Source organism: Dendropsophus ebraccatus, chromosome 1 (assembly GCF_027789765.1).
Source record: "Dendropsophus ebraccatus isolate aDenEbr1 chromosome 1, aDenEbr1.pat, whole genome shotgun sequence".
Classification (NCBI taxonomy): domain Eukaryota; kingdom Metazoa; phylum Chordata; class Amphibia; order Anura; family Hylidae; genus Dendropsophus; species Dendropsophus ebraccatus.
This window is the reverse complement of record NC_091454.1, coordinates 59,991,058-60,004,573: the sequence shown is the minus strand read 5'-3', so window position 1 is coordinate 60,004,573 and position 13,516 is coordinate 59,991,058. Positions and strand designations below refer to the sequence as shown.

General features: G+C 56.6%; 1 protein-coding gene across 5 annotated transcripts in view; it reads right to left on the bottom strand.

Annotated features, from left to right (window-relative positions):
* Positions 1-523: 523 nt before the first annotated feature.
* LOC138774137 (E3 ubiquitin-protein ligase RNF14-like) overlaps positions 524-13,516 on the bottom strand; it is a 34,606-nt gene continuing 21,613 nt past the window's right edge. For all 5 annotated transcript variants that reach the window (XM_069954776.1, XM_069954752.1, XM_069954742.1 and 2 more), the window contains 2 exons: positions 11,521-11,651; positions 524-862 (listed from right to left, as the gene is read on the bottom strand). In XM_069954776.1, coding sequence (XP_069810877.1) covers positions 808-862; positions 11,521-11,651 — 186 coding nt within the window. In that variant the 3' untranslated portion in view covers positions 524-807. The remainder of the gene's footprint in view (positions 863-11,520; positions 11,652-13,516) is intronic.

The following is a 13,516-nucleotide window of genomic DNA, read 5'->3' as shown; positions in this document are numbered from 1 at the left end:
TGTGGGGCTGAAGAGGTACATGTCTTACATTTTCTGGGCTAGGAATACATAAAGAACAAGAAGGGACTTCTGTACTTAGGTTCCATTGGGCCTAATGTAGGGTGCCACTGCAGCAATGCTATCGCTGATAATTGTGTGTGACTGGAAAAAAGGTACGCTTACCTTTGCTGGGCGCTAGGTACATACAAAAGCAGAAGTCTCTCCTTCTGTACCTAGTTTTCATGGTGACCTAATGTAGGGTGCCACTGATACAGTAGTACATAGAGGGACAGGGACCCCTGTCAAACAAAAGGTGCCCTTGCCCCTGCTTTTATCTTCAAAGACATGCTACATCAACAGCCCTGGGACAGATGTAGTATGCTGCCGAAGTAGCGGGTGGTGGCTACACAGGAATTACAGTTTTGCTGCACCGTACTCACACAGCAGATGTTGGGAAGGAGTTAAGGAAACGGAATACAATTAATTTTAATTTGTCTTTTGAACACCTAACATGGCACAAAGGCAAATGCAAAAACTACTAACATTTCAGAAGCCAAGCAAAAACAAAAGTTCTTTATTTTGGCAAATAAAATCGGTATCTGACATTTACACTTAAGGCAACATATTAAAGAACAGATAGACATCAGGCAGTGATTAACTGGCTAAATATCATTTTTAATTATTCTTGCTTGGATCTAACATTTAAATGTGTTCTACATGTCAATACAAAAGAATCATCAGTACTGTATAAACTGGATTAACATTAATTGTAGTGTTCAGTCATAACTGGTAACATAGTCATTAGGAAATATCATGCTGGAACTTCTGTCACACTTCATCAACATCAACAAAATCCTGATCAATGTTCATGCCTTGGAACAACCTGCAAATGAATAAACACAGAAGACCGTTTACATACTTGAGGTATGCTATACAATCAATTTTCCTAGTGACCAGCTTAGATTGCAAATAATGAATCATATACTTGTGTATAGAGTAATGGAGCCACGGCACTATCCCCCCACCGCGCGGCAGTCAAATGGATGCGGCTCACCTGGACACGGTAAGTGGATTGAGCATGCAAAGGAAATAGACGTCACCGTATAGTAGTAAAGATACACACGATGCGGTACTCGCTTCAGTTTTCACTTGCTTTATTCAGCCATAAACATGACAGTGATGCACATGAATATCAATTCATGTGCATCACTGTCATGTTTATGGCTGAATAAACCAAGTGGAAACTGAAGCAAGTACCGCATCGTGTGTATCTTTACTACTATAAATCGTATACTGCAATATAAACCGCAAATATCAGCCAAAGAATTAAAGGGATATTTCAATCTGACAAAGTTATCGCCTATTCACCCAGTGATCTCTAGAACTCCCAGAATAAAGCGGTGGAGAGAAGAGGGGGCTACACTAGTTTTTCTCACTTCTTTGCCCTGGTCGCTCCTTGCCTCTATACAATAAATTAAAAACCCAGCCCAGGGGACAGGAGTGTGCAGCAGTGGTGGGGGAATATGCGTCAGGCCTGGAGCTCTTAAACAGGGAAAACAAAATTGGTTCCTCTGATACCTGTGGATGGACATTTGGACAGTAAGCATTGTGGCTGGCCACTTTTATCCCTTTCTGGCAGCTGTTCACTGTAAGGAACACTCTTAAGGAGGACATTCCACCATGCCACAAGGGTCGTAAAGTCTTGGAGTGGTTAAAGGAACATGACAATTTTTCACTGCTTTCCTGGCCTTCACAGTCCTCAAATAATAGTCTGGGAAGACATGCTTTTCAGATCAATTTGTTCACTTATCTACGCCATGATTCACTGTACACTATGTACACTCTTACAAATAGTAGACCAAACAATAATAAAGGAACTGATTCCCAGGGCAACTTTGCTCTAGCATTTAATAGCTGTGCAGAAACCAGCAGTCCGTCTTCTTCTATACATACTCACAGCGGCAAAAGGGTCTGATTGCGAAATATTGGAAACAGGTGCGGATACCCTCGGCAGTAGATCTTATTAATAGGGTGCAGGAGGTTAGGAGGCATGAGTACATGTCAGCCTCCGTAGAAGACAGGGTGGAGGCCTTCAACAAAGTGTGGGCACTATGGGACATATACTATGAGCTGTTTCGTTCCTCCACAAAACTATCTAAACCCCCCGGATCCCTCCCCCCCGAATGTGCCTGTCTTGTGTCTATTTAATGTTGTCCTTTTATGTTTAGTGTTAAGTTGAAGGGAGAACTATGCCGCTTATGGAAGTTCCATGATTCAAGCCAGATTGTTATAACCCATTAAGTTTTGTTTCAAGAAGGTCAAAACAATTTTGCTTCGGTTTTTAGGAAGTTTTGTTATTCAGTTAGTATGTCAACCTTACAGTGAACTAGGTGCTCGATGTCTGTTGATGGGTTTCATCCTATCTGTCCCATAGTCATGTTATACCTCTTGCAATCCCATATATTTGGGTTCTGCTGGCATAAATTGCTTTGCTGTACTCCATTCCATTCTGTGTTTTATTGTTTATAAAAAAAATCCTATAAATAAACAATGAAAAAAATTGCTGCGCAAACTACAGGGCTCCCACCAGGGGCTGGCTGGCACATTTTAGCCTGGGGGGCAGGTACACAGCAGTGGCCCATGAGTAGCCGGCTAGCGGCCCATCCTTCAAGGACCACTCTGGTCCTTACCTTTTATTACGCTCCCCACATCAGTGCGAGGAAGGTAGATGCCACCCACTCCAATACTTCCTCCAGCGGCAATGTTCTCACAGTTCGGATAACACATTGAGCCCTTCCAGTCATTTGTAAACAAGGAATTCCTACTGTTCCCTGTGAAGGGGTCGGAAGACACTTTCCTGTATAAGTCCATGGGACGGCTCAGCGCTGACACGGATCATAGTCCCATAGACTTACATTGACAAAGAGACTTCTGGCCCCTTCACACAGAGCAGTAGGAATTCCCTGGTCACAAATGTCCAGAAGGGCTGGAGACATTATCCAAACTGTGCTGCTTGCAGAAGTACAGGTCCGGGTTATCATCCACCATCCCTGCACTGATGTTGGGAGGGTAATATTTGGTAAGAGCACAATTGTGCTGATATGGTTTTCAGCTGCACAGTATAGATTTACTGTGCATCTCCCCGAGGCTACCAACCACTGGGTATAAGATGCTGGGAAAGCTGGGTGACCTCCATTACACTGAGTACAATACAAGATGCTGGGAAACTGGGGTTTCTGTATTTTCACCATAGTCACTTTTCCCTTCACATGATCACTTTTGCTGTCGAAATTCCCCCCGCCCCCCTCATGTGCGCACCCCCTATTAGTAAAAATAATAATAAACATGGGATGCTGTGTGTGTGTGGAGGGGGGGGGGGCTGCAGGGGATGCTGTGTGTGTGGGGATGGGGGGCTGTGGGGGATGCTGGGAGGGTAGGATGGGGGGCTGCAGGGGATGCTGTGTGTGTGTTGGGATGGGGGTCTGCAGGAGATGCTATGTTCGGGTATAGGGTGGTCTGCAGGGGATGCTGTGTTTGGAGATGGGGGGTCTGCAGGGGATGCTGTGTGTGTTTGGGGATAGGGGGGGGCTGCAGGGGATGCTGTGTGTGTTTGGGGATAGGGGGGGGGCTGCAGGGGATGCTGTGTGGGGGGGATGGAGGGGGCTGCAGGGGATGCTGTGTGTGTGGAGGGGGGCTGCAGGAGATGCTGTGTGTAAGGATGGGGGGGTGCAGGGGATGCTGTGTGTGTGGGGATGGGGGGTCTGCAGGGGATGCTGTGTTTGGGGATAGGGGGCTGCAGGGGATGCTGTGTATGGGGATAGGGGGGCTGCAGGGGATGCTGTGTGGGGGGGATGGAGGGGGCTGCAGGGGATGCTGTGTGTGTGTGGGGATAGGGGGGGCTGCAGGGGATGCTGTGTGTGTGTGGGGATAGGGGGGGCTGCAGGGGATGCTGTGTGGGGGGATGGAGGGGGCTGCAGGGGATGCTGTGTGGGGATGGGGGGCTGCAGGGGATGCTGTGTGTGTGTGGGGATAGGGGGGGCTGCAGGGGATGCTGTGTGGGGGGGATGGAGGGGCTGCAGGAGATGCTGTGTGTAAGGATGGGGGGCTGCAGGGGATGCTGTGTGGGGGGGGTGGAGGGGCTGCAGGCGATGCTGTGTGTGTGTAGGGATGGGGGGGCTGCAGGGGATGCTGTGTGTGTGGGGATGGGGGTCTGCAGGGGATGCTGTGTTTGGGGATAGGGGGGTCTGCAGGGGATGCTGTGTTTGGGGATGGGGGGCTGCGGGGGATGCTGGGGGGGGTAGGATGGGGGGCTGCAGGGGATGCTGGGAGGGTAGGATGGGGGGCTGCAGGGGATGCTGTGTGTGTGTTGGGATGGGGGTCTGCAGGAGATGCTATGTTCGGGTATAGGGGGGTCTGCAGGGGATGCTGTGTTTGGAGATAGGGGGGGCTGCAGGGGATGCTGTGTGTGTTTGGGGATAGGGGGGGGGGCTGCAGGGGATGCTGTGTGTGTGGAGGGGGGCTGCAGGAGATGCTGTGTGTAAGGATGGGGGGGTCCAGGGGATGCTGTGTGTGTGGGGATGGGGGGTCTGCAGGGGATGCTGTGTTTGGGGATAGGGGGGTTGCAGGGGATGCTGTGTTTGGGGATGGGGGCCGCGGGGGATGCTGGGGGGGGTAGGATGGGGGGCTGCAGGGGATGCTGGGAGGGTAGGATGGGGGGCTGCAGGGGATGCTGTGTGTGTGTTGGGCTGGGGGTCTGCAGGAGATGCTATGTTCGGGTATAGGGGGGTCTGCAGGGGATGCTGTGTTTGGAGATAGGGGGGGGGGCTGCAGGGGATGCTGTGTGTGTTTGGGGATAGGGGGGGGGGGGATGCAGGGGATGCTGTGTGGGGGGGATGGAGGGGGCTGCAGGGGATGCTGTGTGTGTGGAGGGGGGCTGCAGGAGATGCTGTGTGTAAGGATGGGGAAGTCCAGGGGATGCTGTGTGTGTGGGGATGGGGGGTCTGCAGGGGATGCTGTGTTTGGGGATAGGGGGCTGCAGGAAATGCTGTGTGGGGGGGATGGAGGGGGCTGCAGGGGATGCTGTGTGTGTGTGGGGATAGGGGGGCTGCAGGGGATGCTGTGTGGGGGGGATGGAGGGGGCTGCAGGGGATGCTGTGTGGGGATGGGGGGCTGCAGGGGATGCTGTGTGTGTGGGGAAGGGGGGCTGCAGGGGATGCTGTGTGTGGGGATAGGGGGGCTGCAGGGGATGCTGTGTTTGGAGATAGGGCGGTCTGCAGGGGATGCTGTGTGGGGGGATGGAGGGGGCTGCAGGGGATGCTGTGTGTGTAGGGATGGGGGTCTGCAGGGGATGCTGTGTGTGTGGGGATAGGGGGGCTGCAGGGGATGCTGTGTGTGTGGGGATGGGGGGCTGCAGGGGATGCTGTGTGTGTGGGAGGATGGGGGGCTGCAGGGGATGCTGTGTGTGTGGGGATGGGGGGCTGCAGGGGATGCTGTGTGTGTGTGGGGATAGGGGGGCTGCAGGGGATGCTGTGTGGGGGGGATGGAGGGGCTGCAGGCGATGCTGTGTGTGTGTAGGGATGGGGGGTCTGCAGGGGATGCTGTGTGTGTGGGGATGGGGGTCTGCAGGGGATGCTGTGTTTGGGGATAGGGGGGGCTGCAGGGGATGCTGTGTGGGGGGATGGAGGGGGCTGCAGGGGATGCTGTGTGTGTGTGGGGATAGGGGGGGCTGCAGGGGATGCTGTGTGGGGGGGATGGAGGGGCTGCAGGAGATGCTGTGTGTAAGGATGGGGGGGTGCAGGGGATGCTGTGTGGGGGGGGTGGAGGGGCTGCAGGCGATGCTGTGTGTGTGTAGGGATGGGGGGGCTGCAGGGGATGCTGTGTGTGTGGGGATGGGGGTCTGCAGGGGATGCTGTGTTTGGGGATAGGGGGGTCTGCAGGGGATGCTGTGTTTGGGGATGGGGGGCTGCGGGGGATGCTGGGGGGGGGTAGGATGGGGGGCTGCAGGGGATGCTGGGAGGGTAGGATGGGGGGCTGCAGGGGATGCTGTGTGTGTGTTGGGATGGGGGTCTGCAGGAGATGCTATGTTCGGGTATAGGGGGGTCTGCAGGGGATGCTGTGTTTGGAGATAGGGGGGGCTGCAGGGGATGCTGTGTGTGTTTGGGGATAGGGGGGGGGCTGCAGGGGATGCTGTGTGTGTGGAGGGGGGCTGCAGGAGATGCTGTGTGTAAGGATGGGGGGGTCCAGGGGATGCTGTGTGTGTGGGGATGGGGGGTCTGCAGGGGATGCTGTGTTTGGGGATAGGGGGGTCTGCAGGGGATGCTGTGTTTGGGGATGGGGGCCGCGGGGGATGCTGGGGGGGTAGGATGGGGGGCTGCAGGGGATGCTGGGAGGGTAGGATGGGGGGCTGCAGGGGATGCTGTGTGTGTGTTGGGATGGGGGTCTGCAGGAGATGCTATGTTCGGGTATAGGGGGGTCTGCAGGGGATGCTGTGTTTGGAGATAGGGGGGGGGGCTGCAGGGGATGCTGTGTGTGTTTGGGGATAGGGGGGGGGGGGGCTGCAGGGGATGCTGTGTGGGGGGGATGGAGGGGGCTGCAGGGGATGCTGTGTGTGTGGAGGGGGGCTGCAGGAGATGCTGTGTGTAAGGATGGGGAAGTCCAGGGGATGCTGTGTGTGTGGGGATGGGGGGTCTGCAGGGGATGCTGTGTTTGGGGATAGGGGGCTGCAGGAAATGCTGTGTGGGGGGGATGGAGGGGGCTGCAGGGGATGCTGTGTGTGTGTGGGGATAGGGGGGGCTGCAGGGGATGCTGTGTGGGGGGATGGAGGGGGCTGCAGGGGATGCTGTGTGGGGATGGGGGGCTGCAGGGGATGCTGTGTGTGTGGGGAAGGGGGGCTGCAGGGGATGCTGTGTGTGGGGATAGGGGGGCTGCAGGGGATGCTGTGTTTGGAGATAGGGCGGTCTGCAGGGGATGCTGTGTGGGGGGATGGAGGGGGCTGCAGGGGATGCTGTGTGTGTAGGGATGGGGGTCTGCAGGGGATGCTGTGTGTGTGGGGATAGGGGGGCTGCAGGGGATGCTGTGTGTGTGGGGATGGGGGGCTGCAGGGGATGCTGTGTGTGTGGGAGGATGGGGGGCTGCAGGGGATGCTGTGTGTGTGGGGATGGGGGGCTGCAGGGGATGCTGTGTGTGTGTGGGGATAGGGGGGCTGCAGGGGATGCTGTGTGGGGGGGATGGAGGGGCTGCAGGCGATGCTGTGTGTGTGTAGGGATGGGGGGTCTGCAGGGGATGCTGTGTGTGTGGGGATGGGGGTCTGCAGGGGATGCTGTGTTTGGGGATAGGGGGGTCTGCAGGGGATGCTGTGTTTGGGGACAGGGGGGGCTGCAGGGGATGCTGTGATTGGGGATAGGGGGGCTGCAGGGGATGCTGTGTGTGTGGGAGGATGGGGGTCTGCAGGGGATGCTGTGTGTGTAGGGATGGGGGTCTGCAGGGGATGCTGTGTGTGTAGGGATGGGGGTCTGCAGGGGATGCTGTGTGTGGGGATAGGGGGGGCTGCAGGGGATGCTGTGTGTGTGGGGATGATGGTCTGCAGGGGATGCTGTGTGTAAGGATGGGGGGGTGCAGGGGATGCTGTGTGTAAGGATGGTGGGGTGCAGGGGATGCTGTGTGTGGGGGGATGGGGGGGCTACAGGGGATGCTGTGTGGGGGGGGATGGGGGGCTGCAGGGGATGCTGTGTTTGGGGATAGGGGGCTGCAGGGGATGCTGTGTGGGGGGGATGGAGGGGGCTGCAGGGGATGCTGTGTGTGTGGGGAAGGGGGGGCTGCAGGGGATGCTGTGTTTGGAGATAGGGCGGTCTGCAGGGGATGCTGTGTTTGGGGATAGGGGGGGCTGCAGGGGATGCTGTGTGGGGGGATGGAGGGGGCTGCAGGGGATTCTGTGTGTGTAGGGATGGGGGTCTGCAGGGGATGCTGTGTGTGTGGGGATAGGGGGGCTGCAGGGGATGCTGTGTTTGGAGATAGGGGGGTCTGCAGGGGATGCTGTGTGTGTGGGGATAGGGGGGCTGCAGGGGATGCTGTGTTTGGAGATAGGGGGGTCTGCAGGGGATGCTGTGTTTGGGGATAGGGGGGCTGCAGGGGATGCTGTGTGTGTGTGGGAGGATGGGGGGCTGCAGGGGATGCTGTGTGGGGATGGGGGGCTGCAGGGGATGCTGTGTGTGTGGGGATGGGGGGCTGCAGGGGATGCTGTGTGTGGGGAGGGATAGGGGGGCTGCAAGGGGATGCTGTGTTTGGAGATAGGGCGGTCTGCCGGGGATGCTGTGTTTGGGGACAGGGGGGGGGGGGGGGTGCTGTGATTGGGGATAGGGGGGCTGCAGGGGATGCTGTGTGTGTGGGGATGATGGTCTGCAGGGGATGCTGTGTGTAAGGATGGGGGGGTGCAGGGGATGCTGTGTGTGGGGGGATGGGGGGGCTACAGGGGATGCTGTGTGGGGGGGGATGGGGGGCTGCAGGGGATGCTGTGTTTGGGGATAGCGGGCTGCAGGGGATGCTGTGAGGGGGGGATGGAGGGGGCTGCAGGGGATGCTGTGTGTGTGGGGAAGGGGGGGCTGCAGGGGATGCTGTGTTTGGAGATAGGGGGGTCTGCAGGGGATGCTGTGTTTGGAGATAGGGGGGGGGCTGCAGGGAATGCTGTGTGGGGGGATGAAGGGGGCTGCAGGGGATGCTGTGTGTGTGGGGAAGGGGGGCTGCAGGGGATGCTGTGTTTGGAGATAGGGGGGTCTGCAGGGGATGCTGTGTGTGTGGGGATAGGGGGGCTGCAGGGGATGCTGTGTTTGGAGATAGGGGGGTCTGCAGGGGATGCTGTGTTTGGGGATAGGGGGGGCTGCAGGGGATGCTGTGTGGGGATGGGGGGCTGCAGGGGATGCTGTGTGTGTGGGAGGATGGGGGGCTGCAGGGGATGCTGTGTGGGGATGGGGGGCTGCAGGGGATGCTGTGTGTGTGGGAGGATGGGGGGCTGCAGGGGATGCTGTGTGGGGATGGGGGGCTGCAGGGGATGCTGTGTGTGTGGGGATGGGGGGCTGCAGGGGATGCTGTGTGTGTGGGGATGGGGGGCTGCAGGGGATGCTGTGTGTGGGGAGGGATAGGGGGGCTGCAGGGGATGCTGTGTTTGGAGATAGGGGGGTCTGCAGGGGATGCTGTGTGTGTGGGGATAGGGGGGCTGCAGGGGATGCTGTGTTTGGAGATAGGGGGGGCTGCAGGGGATGCTGTGTTTGGGGATAGGGGGGGCTGCAGGGGATGCTGTGTGTGTGTGGGAGGATGGGGGGCTGCAGGGGATGCTGTGTGGGGATGGGGGGCTGCAGAGGATGCTGTGTGTGTGGGGATGGGGGGCTGCAGGGGATGCTGTGTGTGGGGAGGGATAGGGGGGCTGCAGGGGATGCTGTGTTTGGAGATAGGGCGGTCTGCCGGGGATGCTGTGTTTGGGGACAGGGGGGGGGGATGCTGTGATTGGGGATAGGGGGGCTGCAGGGGATGCTGTGTGTGTGGGGATGATGGTCTGCAGGGGATGCTGTGTGTAAGGATGGGGGGGTGCAGGGGATGCTGTGTGTGGGGGGATGGGGGGGCTACAGGGGATGCTGTGTGGGGGGGGATGGGGGGCTGCAGGGGATGCTGTGTGTGTGGGAGGATGGGGGGCTGCAGGGGATGCTGTGTGGGGATGGGGGGCTGCAGGGGATGCTGTGTGTGTGGGGATGGGGGGCTGCTGTGTGTGTGGGGATGGGGGGCTGCAGGGGATGCTGTGTGTGGGGAGGGATAGGGGGGCTGCAGGGGATGCTGTGTTTGGAGATAGGGGGGTCTGCAGGGGATGCTGTGTGTGTGGGGATAGGGGGGCTGCAGGGGATGCTGTGTTTGGAGATAGGGGGGTCTGCAGGGGATGCTGTGTTTGGGGATAGGGGGGGCTGCAGGGGATGCTGTGTGTGTGTGGGAGGATGGGGGGCTGCAGGGGATGCTGTGTGGGGATGGGGGGCTGCAGAGGATGCTGTGTGTGTGGGGATGGGGGGCTGCAGGGGATGCTGTGTGTGGGGAGGGATAGGGGGGCTGCAGGGGATGCTGTGTTTGGAGATAGGGCGGTCTGCCGGGGATGCTGTGTTTGGGGACAGGGGGGGGGGGGATGCTGTGATTGGGGATAGGGGGGCTGCAGGGGATGCTGTGTGTGTGGGGATGATGGTCTGCAGGGGATGCTGTGTGTAAGGATGGGGGGGGTGCAGGGGATGCTGTGTGTGGGGGGATGGGGGGGCTACAGGGGATGCTGTGTGGGGGGGGATGGGGGGCTGCAGGGGATGCTGTGTTTGGGGATAGCGGGCTGCAGGGGATGCTGTGTGGGGGGGATGGAGGGGGCTGCAGGGGATGCTGTGTGTGTGGGGAAGGGGGGGCTGCAGGGGATGCTGTGTTTGGAGATAGGGGGGTCTGCAGGGGATGCTGTGTTTGGAGATAGGGGGGGGGCTGCAGGGGATGCTGTGTGGGGGGATGAAGGGGGCTGCAGGGGATGCTGTGTGTGTGGGGAAGGGGGTCTGCAGGGGATGCTGTGTGTGGGGAGGGATAGGGGGGCTGCAGGGGATGCTGTGTTTGGAGATAGGGGGGTCTGCAGGGGATGCTGTGTGTGTGGGGATAGGGGGGCTGCAGGGGATGCTGTGTTTAGGGATAGGGGGGGCTGCAGGGGATGCTGTGTGGGGATGGGGGGCTGCAGGGGATGCTGTGTGTGTGGGAGGATGGGGGGCTGCAGGGGATGCTGTGTGGGGATGGGGGGCTGCAGGGGATGCTGTGTGTGTGGGGATGGGGGGCTGCAGGGGATGCTGTGTGGGGATGGGGGGCTGCAGGGGATGCTGTGTGTGTGGGGATGGGGGGCTGCAGGGGATGCTGTGTGTGGGGAGGGATAGAGGGGCTGCAGGGATTGCTCTGTAGGCCTCCCCTGTACAGTAATTACCTGGCTCCCTGCAGACCACCATCTCTTCAATTTTCCGGCTCCTCTATCCAGGCTGTATTAGTGGCAGCTGGGGGGGAGAGAGCAGCCCCTAGTGGCCGGAGGGAGAAGGTGCAGCAGTTTACTTTTAACTATAAGCCTCATAGGCTTTAGTTAAAAGTATAGGGGTCTGCTAAGGGGGCGGGGCTTGACGGCGTGGAGGGGGCGGAGCTTCAGCGGCGGCCCGCAATACAGCCTGGCCTCTCAGCGCTCTTAGGTGACAGAGAAAAGAGCGCTGGGGAGGCAAGAAGCTGCAGGGCGGCCCTGACACCATCAACCAGCTGTCAGTGAGTGACAGCTGTGCGGCCCTTCAATGAAGTGGGGAAGAACGGCCCGGGGGGCAGATGCCACCCTGCCCCCCGGCCCAGCCCGCCCCTGGCTCCCACCCATCAGAGATAGCCAATTACCAATATATCTCAGAACCAGGCCACTACATCTTAAAAAGTTATTGCAGGTGAGAACATCCCACAACTGTGAAAGTCAAGGCAAATTAACCCAGTCTTCCAAAGTTCTGTAAAACTATGTGAAATACATACTGATTAAAGCAAGGTGAAGAAGAGTCATTGAAGTGAATATATGGGTTTCCTCGGGTCAGTGTGCTCATACAGAGCCAGCAGAAGTACTGTTTACACCCAGTGCAGGTCATTTTATTACAGCCATCAATTTTCTGTGGAGAGAAAAAATATGTTTCTATAGATTTTTGTTATACTTATTAAAATATAAAATACATATTCAGTTTAGGTTTTTCATAGTTGTATAAATGTTTTATTCAATTTTCTTCACATGATTATTAAAGGGAACCTGTCACCCCCCGTGCCGGGGTGACAGGCTCCCGACCCCCCGTTAGAGACCCCTATACTTACCTCATCCCGCCGGGTCCCGCTTCTGGATTCGGTCGGGTCCCGGAGATCTCAGCCGCTGCAGCCCGGCGCGCGCACTGACAGATGAGTCCAACGCTCATAGAGAATGACGGAGCGCTGGACTCTCCTGTCATTCTCTATGGGTGTTGGACTCATCTCTCAGCGCGCGCGCCGGGCTGCAGCGGCTGAGATCTCCGGGACCCGACCGAATCCAGAAGCGGGACCCAGCGGGATGAGGTAAGTATAGGGGTCTCTAACTGGGGGTCGGGAGCCTGTCACCCCGGTACGGGGGGTGACAGGTTCCCTTTAAGGTACCCATCTTTCCCGAAACAGAAAACAGAGGTGGACAGAACATGTGGTGTTCTTTACACCCCGTCCTGAGACTCCCTAGCTACTAACATTCGGTGATATCATTGTTCTTTCTCTGCGGAATAGCATTATTAGTTTTTGGTTCACACACTGTATATTTTTGTGCCAACCTGTGTAGCCTTCTTGGCATCAAACAAAGCTAAGAGAGAAGTGGACTGGATAGATGTCCAGTACTTATCAGCTGCTGTATGTCCTCCAGGAAATAGTGTATTTTTTCCACTCTGAGGCTATGTTCACACTGCGTATGATTCCGTCCGTAGTGCGAACCGCGAATATACGCACGTAGTTTTGAGGTTGATGCGTTCACTTGAAAGTATACGATATACACCCGCACAGTGCACACTACGTATGAGCTTACGGCCGGATCGTATACGGCGCCGTGAAAAATGAACAAGACCATTGTTTGAGGACGGAAATGTTGAAACTCACGGCCGTGGATTTCCATGCGGTCCCATACGGAGTACTTATTCCAGCCAAATTGAACTTGATTTTTAGATCCAAAAGGTTCTGTGTGGTTTATGGGGCTGGGCGAAGATTTCCAAGTAAATGACCGGTTTCAGATCGCTTCGAAACAAGCTAGGGAAGCATAACTGTATTACGGGCGTATGTTCGCAGTTCGTACGGATCCGGCCCCATGTCGATTTTTCCCACGCCCGTAGTTTCAGCCGCACATGTACGGCAGCGTACGATCTACGGACGGAATCATACGCAGTGTGAACATAGCCTGACAGTGCTCTCTGCTGCCACCTCTGTCTGTAACAGAAGCTTTCAGAGCAGTAAAGGTTTTCTATGGGGATTTGCTACTGCTCTTGAAGTTCCCCTTTAAAAGAAAACAGAGAAATAGCCTATTTACATCTATGGGGATGTGTAATATGAAAATGAGAGAGGAGGAAGAGGTAAGCTGTGTTTATTTCCTAATGTCAGTGATAGATCCTGTATCATCTACCTCCGTCTTTATAACAGAGGTGTTTTCTTTTATTGTATTCCTGCCTGAGATGATGATGAGATTACTGCTGAGAAAACAGGAAAAGTGATGTTCTGACAGAATCCCTTTAATAATCCACAGATTGTACAAAATGGTAGAAGCCTTTTGCTTTGTAGTGGAATGGGAACATAACTATACTGGGCACAGGGACAACATGCTCGTGTAATGTTTTACTCATAAACCTAAACAGTAATGACCACCCACTGTACATCTGCAACAGGCAGTCTCGAACTTTAAAAGTGGACCTGTTGAGTTTTAAACACCTGCCTGGATTTGTCAGATTAACCCATCAAAATGGGATTTTACTATTCTCACTAC